Below are 12,719 nucleotides of genomic sequence, written 5' to 3'. Positions count from 1 at the left end.
TTCCCCAACGCAATATTCCATCACTCACCCGTTCCGCCAACGCAACCCGTTCCCCCAATGCAATATTCCACCACTCACCCATAGCTGCTAACTGCGCAGGGTTCCTGTTGTGATGCCCCTGATGCACCCTCCTCCCCTCACCCACACACTCCGCCTCTTGCCCTTCCCCCCTCAACCACCCCCCCCCCATCCACTCTTAGCGGCTCTCTGGCGGCGCAGCCATTCGCGCCCATTGGGTTCTCATTGTGACGTAGAACACGCAGGTATTACTGCGCAGGCACAGCTGACAGGCACGACAAGTGGAAAAGGGATTTATTAAAGCTTAAAATGGGAATAACTCTTAAAATATAACAACAATTTAAATGTGAAATATGAGATTTGTCAGTCCATTCCTTCTTGTTGCATCTCTTGTTGCATTCTGCAGCCGGAGGACGGCTTCAGGCGGCGGCTGTCGGGGGCCGGGGGGGGGGGGAGCATCCTGCAGCCGGGGAGGGGGAAGGCTTCAGGCGGGGTCTGTTGAGAGGGGGGGTGAAGCACTGCCGTGGCGTACCGCTGCCGTGGCCTACCGCTGCCTACCCGAGCCGCTGCCTACCGCTGCCACGGCCTACCACTGCACTCCCCACCGGCTTCAGGCGGGGACCAGTGGGGAGCATCATGTAGCTGAGGGAGGGGTATGGCTTCAGGCAGGGGCTGGCCTGGAGCGTGCTGTAGCCGGGGGATGGGGACGGCTTTAGGCGGGGGCTGGCGGGGAGCTTCCTGCAGCCGGGGGAGGGGGACTGCTTTAGGCGGGGGCTGGTGGGGGGGGGGGGGAGGGGGGGTGTGGGGTGGGAGGGTTGTGGGGGGGTGTGCGCGCGAGGATAGTGTGGGGGGGGAGGTGGTGAGTGGGGCTGGGGGGGAATGGGGTGGGAGGGGAGGGGATGTATGCGCGTGAGGCGTGTGGGGCGGTGAGTTGGAGTGGGGGGGGTGGGGGGGGGGGGGGGGCTGTGTGAGGGAGGGGAGGAGTGTGTGTGAGGGAGGGAGGGAGGGGGGGGGGGAGTGGGGGACAGGAGGGGGTGTGGGGGATGGGGCATGTGTGTGGGGGGGAGGAGGTGTGTGTGAGGGAGGGGTATGTGGGCGGGGGGGGGAATTGTGGGGGCAGGGGGACAGAGCTCGGAGGACAGACGGGGGTTGTGGGAGAGAGGAGGGTATCATGGGGGAGGGGGGCAGGACCAGCAAGGGGGACTAATGAGGGAGGGACTGGAGCTGCCGGTGCGATGTGGACTCACAGCTGTCGCTGGTCGCTGGGCATTCTCCGCCGGGATCAGAGTCTCCGCTTTCCGTTTAGCGACATCTACCGCGCCGCGCCGGGCTTCCGGTCCCTACGAAAATTGTGTCCGGTTGGAAACCTCCGCCGGCCATCCTCAGCTCCAGTAAAGACGCGATGTCACAGGAAGGGGCGGACCGTCCCGGGGAGTGTCAGGAGAAAACACCAATCCATGCAGCGCTGAATGGCAGGAGAGGAGATTGATCTGCGCCCAGGCGTTTTTTAAGATTTTTTAAACCTCGCTACCTTTTACATTAGAAAACCGACCGGAACGAAACGTTGTGCAATCGCAGCAGAGGAGAACGGTGAATAAGCTGGCGACAAATCATAGCCCTATCGCGTACCCTTTTTGCACAAATAGAATGCGAGCGCGCAAACCGGAAGATAACAAGATCAGAGCTTTAGTTATGTATAGATTGTAATATTTTAACATTGAACATTGGAGTCAAGAGTGTTTAACTGTCAAAGAGTAGGGATTACGGGTACCTTTCAGAATGGCAGGCAGTGACTAGTAGGGTTACCGCAAGGCTCGGTGCTGGGACCGCAGCTATTTGCAATAACATCAATGATTTAGATGAAGGGATTCAAAGTAACATTAGCAAATTTGCAGATGACGCAAAGCTGGTGGCAGTGTGAACTGTGAGGAGGATGCTGGGAGAATGCAGGGTGACTTGGACAGGTTGGGAGAGTGGGCAGATGCATGGCAGAGGTTATCCACTTTGGTAGCAAACACAGGAAGGCAGATTTTAATCTAAATTTTGTCAAGTTATGAAAAGGGGAAGTACAACGGGATCTGGGTGTCCTTGTTCATCAGTCAATGAAAGTAAACATGCAGGTATGGCAGGCAGTGAAGAAAGCGAATGGCATGTTGGCCTTCATTGGTCGGTGGGGGCGCTGCAAGCCGACAGCCCTGCCAGCAGTGAGTCAGTTTCTTCGACTTTTTTTTTGTGTGTTTAAATGTGTGTTTTTGATGTTCCTCTGTGTGTCTTGTGTGGGGGGTGGTGTGGGGGGGTATGGGGGAAACCACTTCTGTCACCTCCTCCACAGAGAGGCAGCTTTTTCCATCTGGCCTCCCCCGTGGCCTAACAGCAAGGATCGGTGCGACCTTTCCCGGAGACGTGCCCGGGGCTTCATCGGCGGGCGCAGCGGAGACTCTCGGCGTGGAGTGGGCGAGCCCTCGCCGGATGGGAGCGCTCCATTCGCTGGCCCGCGACAGCCTGAAGCCGCGGTCTGCAGAACTCCGTCCTGCGACCAACTTCTACCGCGGGCGCGACGTGGACTTACCATCAGGAGCGGGGTCCCTTGCCGGGGACCCCTGGAGGGGCGCTTCGACCGCCGGCCTTGCAGTCTGCGGTGCTTCTGACTGCGGCTAGGTGGGAACTTTAAATCTCCAACCACCGGCCTGCGGCCTACACCTGCCTGAAGCCGTGGTCTCCGGTAGAGAAGCACCGATTAAGGACTTACCTGGACTTTTTACCTTGTCTGCACATCTGGACGCCCGCAGTGGCGGCTGAGGAGGGTTGAGATCCCGACCACGGGGAAAAATGGAGGAGGACTGGCCAAATTTTGTGCCTTCCACCACAGCGATGAATGCTGTGGTAGATATTTGTCTTACATTGTTTGTGTGTTTTTGTGTGTTCTTTTTCATTGTACCGCTGCTGGCAAATTCATTTCACTTGCACTTTATGTGCAATGACGAATAAAACTGATTGTATTTTATTGATTGTATAACAAGAGGAGTTGTATAGGAGCAAAGAGGTCCTTCTGCAGTTGTACAGGGTCCTTGTGAGACCATACCTGGAGTATTGTGTGCAGTTTTGGTCCCCTAATTTGTGGAAGGACATTCTTGCTATTGAGGGAGTGCAGCGTAGGTTTACAAGGTTAATTCCCGGGATGGCAGGACTATCATATGCTGAGAGAATGAAGCGGCTGGGCTTGTATTTCCGATGTTGGGGGAGTCCAGAACCAGGGGCCACTGTTTAAGAATAAGGGGTAAGCCATTTAGAAAGGAGATGAGGAAACACTTTTTCAAACGGAGAGTTGTGAGTCTATGGAATTCTCTGCCTCAGAAAGCGGTGGAGGCCAGTTCTCTGGATACTTTCAAGAGAGAGCTAGATAGGGCTCTTAATGATAGCAGAGTCAGGGGATATGGGGAGAAGGCAGGAACGGGGTACTGATTGTGGCTGATCAGCCATGATCACATTGAATGGGGGTGCTGGCTCGAAGGACCGAATGGCCTATTCCTGCACCTATTGTCTATTGTCTATTGTCCATATGTACAACCAACAGAACAATGACATTCTTTCTTGCAGCAGCTTAACAGATCCATAAATGCAATACACACAGATAATATATATATATATTTTTTAAATCAATATAATAACACGCAGAATACTGGTGCAAAAACCAAAGTCCTTAGCGCAATCAAATACACCACATTAATTCATAGTTGCTGAGGTTAGTGCTGGGCAGTGTTCAAGAGCCTGATGGTTGCTGGAAAGAAGCTGCTCATGAACCTGGAGGTCACGGTTTTCAGGCTCCTGTACCTTCTTCCCGATGGTAGGAATAAATATGGACATTATAGTGTCACTTCACACAGGAGAATTAGAGCTCTCTGACAAAATAACAGAGCAGCATCCTGCCTCAACATGCACTAGCCATTGTGAAAAATACCAATTCAATTGTACCAAAAAAAATGAAAGGATTAGTTTATTTTTTTTAAATTTTCTATATATTCATGTCACTTCAATATTTTGTGAAGATGAGGTGCCTGTTTGACATTGTTATGCATTTATTTCACAAATGTAAACTTAGACCAGGGATTTTTCTCACGTTTGCATCTTGTGCTCTGTGAATCAATAATATTAAGGTATTTTCATGTTTTAGGTCCTTGCTTACACAGAGGGTTTGCATGGAAAATGGATGTTCAGCGAAATACGGGCTGTTTTTTCAAGACGGCATCTCCTCCAGAACACAGCGCTGGAAGTTTTCATGGCCAACAGAAGTATGTACCACTACAAGTTTAGTTTTCTGATGTAAACTTATTTAGATTGGTGGCGCAGCTGGTAGAGGTGCTGCCCCACAGTGCCAGAGACCAGGCTTCAATCCCGACCTCAGGTGCTGCATGTGTGGAGTTTTCACGTTCTCCCTGGTGGGTTTCCTCCGGCTGGGTTTCCTCCCACATCACAAAGACGTGCGGGTTTGTAGGTTAATTGGCCTCAATGGTCTGTAGGGAGTGGATGCGAAAGTGGGATAACATAGAACTAATGGGAATGGGTGATTGATGGTCGCCGTGGACTTGATGGGCTGACTGGCCAGTTTCAATGCTGTATCTTTAAACTAAGCTAATGTAAATGCATGCTTCTAATGCTGCTTTAAATTTGTCTGCTCTTTGTTGTATCATTCAATTAAAACATTTTTTTTTCTTTTTCTCCGCAGCGTCTGTGATGTTTAATTTCCCCGACCAAGCTACAGTGAAGAAGGCTGTATATAGTTTACCTCGTGTTGGAGTTGGCACCAGTTATGGTTTGCCACAGGCCAGGTATGAATATGGACCTTCATTTCTTCGTTATCCAATTGTTAATCTCAGATGCAGTATTCCTAAAGGATTTTTTTAAACCCAGCAAATGATAATATAAGAGTCAATAAATTCTTACTTGCTGCAGCACAATAGAATACGTGAATATGTAAACATAGTACATAACGGGTAAGAGAAAAAACGAAAGAGTTCAATAAATAACAAATATAACAAAAAATTAACAAATCATTGACTATTTCTCGTCATTAGTTACTTGCAAGGTATTAAGTAGCCTGATTATATTAGCTTACTAGACTAAGTGGGACCCGTTGGGTCCCATGTTCACACGGGAGGGCTGGTCCCCCAACAAAATATTCCACCTCTCCACCAATTCCAATATTGGTGGCCAGTGTGGGGTGGGGGCTTTCTGGAGTACTATTATGGGTGTTGTGGGCTGATGGGACTGGTTTCCAGAGGGCTAGTATGGACATTGTGGGCCAAATGAATTCTTGGGGTGGCAGCTCAGTCACTCAAGCCTGATATGCTGGCAGCACACTCATGGCTGGTGGGCTGGCAGTTGACTCACGGCTATTCCTTGAAATTCCATTTCAAGCAGGGTGCAAGGCCACTAAATACAGCGAGTCGTGACCTCTCCCTCCTCCATCTTGCAGAGACTGAGTCACGCCCACACTTCTGGGTTTTATAGTCCCTCCCCCTCCCACCAGAAGGGGCGTGATTGACAGGAGAGAGAATCTCAACATTTTTTAAACACTAATAACTCTTTTATTTTTCATCAATGGGAAACATCCTCGGCACCTGATGAGCAGAACGGGACTGAGTAAGATGGCCAAAAATCACGGCCGCACATTGTAGCGTTTTTTCTAAAATCAATATAAAGCACAAACAGGAAGTGGTCAAGATTAGACGTTTAGTTATATAGAAGGCAAGGCAACTTTAATTAGACAAGGCAACTTTAATTAGGCAAGGCAACTTTAATTAGGCACTGCATCTTTAATTAGGCATGGCAACTTTAATAAGGCACGGCAACTTTAATTAGGCAAGGCAACTTTAATTAGGCAAGGCAACTTTAATTAGGCAAGGCAACTTTAATTAGGCAACACAGCTTTAGCATTTCCAAACCAAAGGCAACACAGCTTTAGCATTTCCAAACCAAAGGCAACACAGCTTTAGCATTTCCAATCCAAAGGCAACACAACTTTAGCATTTCTAAACCAAAGGCAACACAGCTTTAGCATTTCCAAACCAAAGGCAACACAGCTTTAGCATTTCCAAACCAAAGGCAACACAGCTTTAGCATTTCTAAACCAAAGGCAACACAACTTTAGCATTTCTAAACCAAAGGCAACACAGCTTTAGCATTTCCAAACTATATTTTCAAACCACATTAAGGGCATTGACAGGTCAGTAAAACCACTCACAGTTTAGTAGACATGTGTTCAGTGTTATTCACAGCTGAGACTGAGAGACGTGACCCTCTCGCTCCCCCATCTTGCAGAGACTGAGGCACTCAACACTTCCGGGTTTTATAGTCCCTCTGGAAGGGGCGTGGCCTTCAGGAGAGAGAATCTCACAATTGTTTAAACAATAATAACTTTTATTTTTCATCGATGGGAAAAATCCTCTTGTCCTGCGCAGCGGAGGGGGACTCTGAGTAAGATGGCCAGAAATCACAGCTGTAAGAGGCAGCGTTTTTTCTAAAATCAATATACAGAACAGCAGGAAATGGTCAAGATCGGACTTTTAGTAATATAGATAGATAGAACAGTATAGCACAGGAATAGGCTTTTTGGCCCACAATGTCCCCACCGAACATGATGCCAAGATAACTAGTCTCCTCTTTCTGCACGTAATCCATACACCTCAATTCCCTGCATATCAAACATAGAAACATAGAAATTGGGTGCAGGAGTAGGCCATTCGACCCTTCGAGCCTGCACCGCCATTCAATATGATCATGGCTGATCATCCAACTCAGTATCCCATATCCATGTGCCTATCTATAATCCTCTGAAATGGCATTATCGCATCTGCCTCCTCCACCACCTCCGGCAGCGCGTTCCAGGCACCCATGACTTGATGTGTAAAAAACTATCCATTTGCATCTCCTTTAAACTTTGCGTCTCTCTCCTTTAAGCCTTCTTGTCTTTGGCAGTTCAACCCTGGGAAAATGTTTCTGATTGTCTACTCTAACTATGCCTGTCATTATTTGATATACTGTACTTCTATATACTTTACATTTTTCTCATTCTCACCACGCCGGTACAGTGTCGCAGCAGTAGAGTTGCTCCCTCACAGCACCAGAGACCCAGGTTCGATCCTGACAACAGGTTCTGTCTGTACGGAGTTAATACATTCTCCCCGTGATCGCATGGGATTTCCCTGGGTGTTTGGTTTCCTCCCACACTCCAAAGACGTACAGGTTTGTAGGTTAATTGGCTTCCATAAAAATTATAAATTGTCCCTAGTGTGTAGGAAAATAGGATAGCTAGTGTATGGAAATCATTGGTCGGCGCCGACTCGGTGGACCGAAGGGCCTGTTTCCGTGCTGTGTCTCTAAACTAAATCTCTAAACCAACTAAAGATATCTGGGAATACTATAAAGAAAAAGAAAAATTGTTTTGTTTTTACTTGGCTGACCATTCATAATTTTAATATGACTGCAACCCATCTTATTTCCATAATAGCTGGTTATCGTGTAAGTTGTTGCTTCAATAATTCACCATGCACAACCAGCCTGAAAACAAAAAAAAATGGCAACCTGAATGAATTGCCTATATTTAATATGGCAGTTCAGACACCATCAATTATTATTCCCTATCTTTTACTATTTTACCCAAAGTTCAAACTATTGAGAAATGGAATCCTGTATACACCTTTATTTCAATGTTTTTAATTTATTATTGCACAGTGATTCTACTGTTCAACCTTCTGCTACAACATCATATACAGTTGATCGGTTAAAACACGATGTATGCAAGATGTGTTTACCAAAATCACCACCCTTTAGTATTCATAAAGCCATAACCTAACAACTTCATGGTTATTGATAATTGTAGTGTATGAAAGGCATAGATAGAGTTGACAGTCAGAACCATTTTCTTAGGATTGAAACATCAAATACTGGAGGTCATAAAAGCTATGGTGAGAGGGGCAAAGTTTAAAGGAGACGTGCGGGGCAAGTTTTTCACACAGAGGTTAGTGAGTATCTGGAATGCGCTGCTGGGGGCATGGTGGAGGCAGATACGATAGTGACATTTAATAGAATTTTGGATAGGCACATGGATATGCAGGGAATGGAGGGATATGGATCATGTGTAGGCAGATAGGAAATGGTCTTGGCATAATGTTCGGCGCTGACATTATGAGCCGAAGGGCCTGTTCGTGTGCTGTACCGTTCTATGTTATATCTGTCTATATTCTAGACCATCAAAATAATTTTAGGTCACTCCCTGTCCCATAAGACAATGTCTTTGGTCTCCCATAAGACAATGCCAATGGTCTTTTGCAAGTACTTGGAATAAACTTGGACTAATTTAAAAATACGTTTCTTCAAGTAGGTTTGCTTTTCATAAACAGGGTTAGAATATTACGATTAGTATTCATTTAAAATGCATTATTTAAAGACGAGACAACTACAAGAGCCTCTGTAGATTTTCATTAGTTTCACTGCCGGTTCAGGTCTAATGATTAATCCAATTTACAATGATGAACTTGCTATTGATGTCAAAGAGTTCTGACATTTTAACGATTGCTTCACTGTGTCAGTGCAATATAGCATAAAAAATATTTGCAATTTAATTATCATGATCAAGGACTTAGATACATTCCAAAAACGGGTCTATCCAGTCAGGTGTCAGAATAAGCCTGAAGGTTTAAAGAACATAAAAATCATAATAAATAAGAGCATGAGGAGACCATGTACTCCTTTGAGCCTGCTCCACCTTCCAATAACATTCTGGCTGATCTGATCTGGGCTTCAATTCATTCCCTTCCCCCACCCCATTCCAATCCTAACTACTATAACTCTTTGTGTAAGAAGTAACTGCAGATGCTGGTTTAAACTGAAGATAGACATAAAAAGCTGAAGTAACTCAGTGGGACAGGCAGCATCTCTGGAGAGAAGGAATCCTTCCCTATAACTCTTTATTCAGTTAGTTTTAGAGATACAGCATGGAAAGGCTCTTCGGCCCACAGAACCCACGCCGCCCATCAATCGCCAGTTCACACTAGTTCTCTGTTATCCCACTTTCTCACTCACTCCCTACACATTAGGGGCAATTTACAGAGGCCAATTAACCTACAAACCCGCATGTCTTTGGGATGTGGGAAGAAACCGGAACACTCGGAGGAAACCCATGTGGCACCCAAGGTCAAGATCAAATCCGGATTTTGGCGCTGTGAAGCAGTAGCTGTTCCATTATGCCACACTCCATCAACCTTCTAACCTTATCAGCCTTAAATTTATTCAATATCTCAACCTCCACATTTTGCTGGGATGGAGAACGCCAAAGAGTAAAAACTAAGAGGAGAAATCTTCCCCAGTTTATACTGACAACCCTTTAATCTGGTACAGTGTCTATAGATATGCCCGCTGGGGAAACAGCCCCTCAGCATTGAAACTTACATGGATTTAGTGTGTGGCGGTTAGAAATCAATCGGTCCTGACATTTTGTGTTTGTTAACAAAATCAATGTTGATTAAAATCAAATATTCGAAGCACCAAGATATTGCACATTCTGAAGGTGAAGGGGGGGGGGGCAAAGTTTAAAGGAGATGTGCAGTTATTTTACACAGAGGGTGGTGGGTGCCTGGAACGTGCTACCATGAGTGGCAGAGTGGAGGCAGATACGATAGTGGCATTTTCCTCTTCATTTACCTATCCATTTGGGAATGAAGGGATATGGATCACATGCAGAAATATAAGAGTTGTTCTTAGCATCATGCTCGGCACGGACATTGTTGCCAAAGGGCCTGTTCTTGGGCTTTACTGTTATACATTCTATTTTACCTGAGCTATTTGACTGTCGAGATAGAAACTAGTCACTCCAGCATCACAAATAGATAGGGAGGTGTAGAAGACTTTTGACATGCTGACCTTCATCAGTTAGGGAATTGTGCACAGCAGTTGGGATGTTATGATACACTGGTACTAGATGTCGGTGAAGCTGCATTTTGCGTACTGTATTCAGTTTTAATCACCCTTGCTGCAGAAATATGCCATTAAGCTGGAAAGAGTGCAGAGATTTATAAGAATGTTGCCAAAATTTCAAGAGCCTAAGCTACAGGGAGATATTGGGCAGGCAAGGACTTAGCCATAGGAGCAGAATTAGGCCATTTGGCCCAACGAGTCTGCTCCGCCTTTTAATCATGGCTGATCTGTTTTACCCTCTCAACCCCATTCTCCTGCCTTCTCCCTATAACCTTTGAAACCCTTTATTCCTTAGAGCGCAGGACATTGAAGGGTGATCTTAGAGGTATATAAAATCATGAGGGGAATAGATAGGGTGAATGTACAGTCTTTTACTGAGGGAATCAAGAAATAGAGAGCATAGGTTTACGGTAAAAGTCGAAAGATTTAATAGGAACCTGAGGAGCACATTTTTCACACAGAGGGTGGTGGATGTTTGGAACGAGCTGCCAGAGAGGGTAGGTTGAGGCAGGTATAATAACAACATTTAAATGACACATGATCAGGTACATGGATAGGAAAGGTTTAGCGGGAAATGGGTCAAATGTGGGCAAATGGGACTAAATTAGATGGGGCATTTGGTCAGCAGGGATGGATTAGGCCGAAGGGCCTGTTTCCATGCTTTATGGCATTAATAATGATGTTATTTAATTACACAAATTCATCTTGAAAATAGGTTTCTTTCACTGTTCTAGATAACTTGTTACACTACATTGACTTTCAGCTCGGTTTCCACAGAATAATCCAGTATAAAGCTCATGAGAATGAAATTCAATCAAGATTTGAGCCTCAGATGTCATACAATTATTTTTCGAATACTAATTCTTGTGAATTCTCCTAAATTTGTTTAAGACATGGATTTTCTTAAGAAATCTACTGTTTGGCAGATAATATATTTTGAATCCGACAAAATGTTATTATTTAAAAATGAATAAAGAATCCATTGTCAAATATCCTCTTAAGGCTTATGAATTAGTTCATTGAACAGATTAGCCAACTTCAATACATTCCAGGATTATTTTTCAGCCCTTTTTGCACTGACATTTTGTAATAATCACATTATCCACCATAAATTCAAACATTTGACTGTCATGGGATTTCTCAGTTCAAGGGTTAACTTCACCATTAGATAACTGCTGAATTAAATTGTAAAAACAAAGATGTAAATCAAGGGTCGGCAACCAACGGGCCAAGGGCTGGATCCGGCCCGTAACCCGAAATCATCCGGCCCACAGGCGTATTTTTCAATTAGTTTTCGCGACCTGGGCACTACAGCCAGTCCCGGGGCTCGCAGGCGACCTGGGTGCTACAGCCAGTCCTGGGGCCTCGCAGGCGACCTGGCAACTGCAGCTGGATCCGGGGCTCGCAAGTGACCTGGGCGGTGAAGCCGGTCCAGGGGCCTCGCAGGCGACCTGGGCGCTACAGCCAGTCCCGGGGCAGGCAACCTGGGAACATCAGCTAGTTCCAGGGCTCGCAGGCACCCTGGTCGCTACAGCCAGTCGCGGGGACTCAAGGGATCTGGGTTGCTGTCTCGCAGTTTGCCAACCGCAGTTTTGTCAAGACTCAAGACCAGCGATGGACAATCTAGCCAACTGCGACGCCTAAGAAACGGAGTCCCCCCAGGCTTGTGACTGGCCGCCATGCTCTTCAATCTTTATATCAGCGATCTGCCACGCACAACTTCGCGCTAGTATGGATACGCAGATGACCTGGCCCTACTGCATTCGGGCAGGAGTTGGTCGAACGTGGAGGATGTGCTCTCAGCGGATATGGAACTTGTCGCGGGCTACCTTAAGATCTGGAGACTAAAACTGAGTGTAGCAAAAACCACCTGAACAACAAGGAACCTCAATGCCAGTTAACCGTCACCCTCAATGGGTCACCCTATAACCAATTTCCTACATACCTTGGGGTGAAACTAGATCGGCAGCTGACCAACAAGCAACACCTTGAAGCTCTCCATGCTAAAGTCTCGGTACGGAACAACGTCCTGCGTTGCTTGGCTGGATCGTCATGGGGCACCTGGACATCTCTCCGAACCAGTGCTCTTGCACTCGTGTACAGTGCCGCTGAGTACGCTGCCCCAGCATGGTGCCGCAGCGCTCATACTAGCAAGCTAGACGCCATCCTCAACGACACCATGCGGATCATCAAAGGCTGCTTACGCCCTACTCCAACGGATCTTCTGCCGGTGCTCGCAGGTATCGCACCTGCCAAGCTTCGCAGAGAGTACTTCGGACGCCAAATTTCCTCTGCACCACCTCGTCTTGGACTCACAGCAACTGGGACCTCAACGCCTGTCATCTCGTCGCCCCTTCTCCCGTCACGCAGCGACCCTCTGTGGCTCTGGTTTCAACACACTAGGAGCATGGAGAACCAGCTGGGAACAGACTTCACGACCTCCGCAATTCACTGTTGTACCGAACACCACAGCCCCGCCCAGATTAGACCTGCCCCGCAAAGAGTGGGTCGCCCTGAACCGGCTCCGTAGAGGGGTCGGCCAGTTCAACGCCAACATGCATCGCTGGGGGCTGCGTTCATCGGAGTGTGGAGCAGACCAGCAAACAGCGCAACACATCAGTTTCAACTGCGCTGTCCTCCACCCTGGTGGAGGGTTAGACCTCACGGTCCTCGACAACAGCACATTGAACTGGGTACAGTGCCTGGAGGGCGTTACATAACCTCTGCTG

The 12,719-nt window shown here is 47.0% G+C and overlaps 1 protein-coding gene across 3 annotated transcripts in view; it reads left to right on the top strand.

The window, feature by feature from the left end:
• nbeaa (neurobeachin a) overlaps positions 1–12,719 on the top strand; it is a 534,111-nt gene that overhangs the window by 413,306 nt on the left and 108,086 nt on the right. For all 3 annotated transcript variants that reach the window (XM_055636835.1, XM_055636837.1, XM_055636834.1), the window contains 2 exons: positions 4,190–4,307; positions 4,742–4,844. In XM_055636835.1, coding sequence (XP_055492810.1) covers positions 4,190–4,307; positions 4,742–4,844 — 221 coding nt within the window. The remainder of the gene's footprint in view (positions 1–4,189; positions 4,308–4,741; positions 4,845–12,719) is intronic.

Source organism: Leucoraja erinacea, chromosome 6 (assembly GCF_028641065.1).
Source record: "Leucoraja erinacea ecotype New England chromosome 6, Leri_hhj_1, whole genome shotgun sequence".
In the NCBI taxonomy this organism is placed as follows: domain Eukaryota; kingdom Metazoa; phylum Chordata; class Chondrichthyes; order Rajiformes; family Rajidae; genus Leucoraja; species Leucoraja erinaceus.
This window is presented reverse-complemented; position numbering and strand designations above follow the sequence as displayed.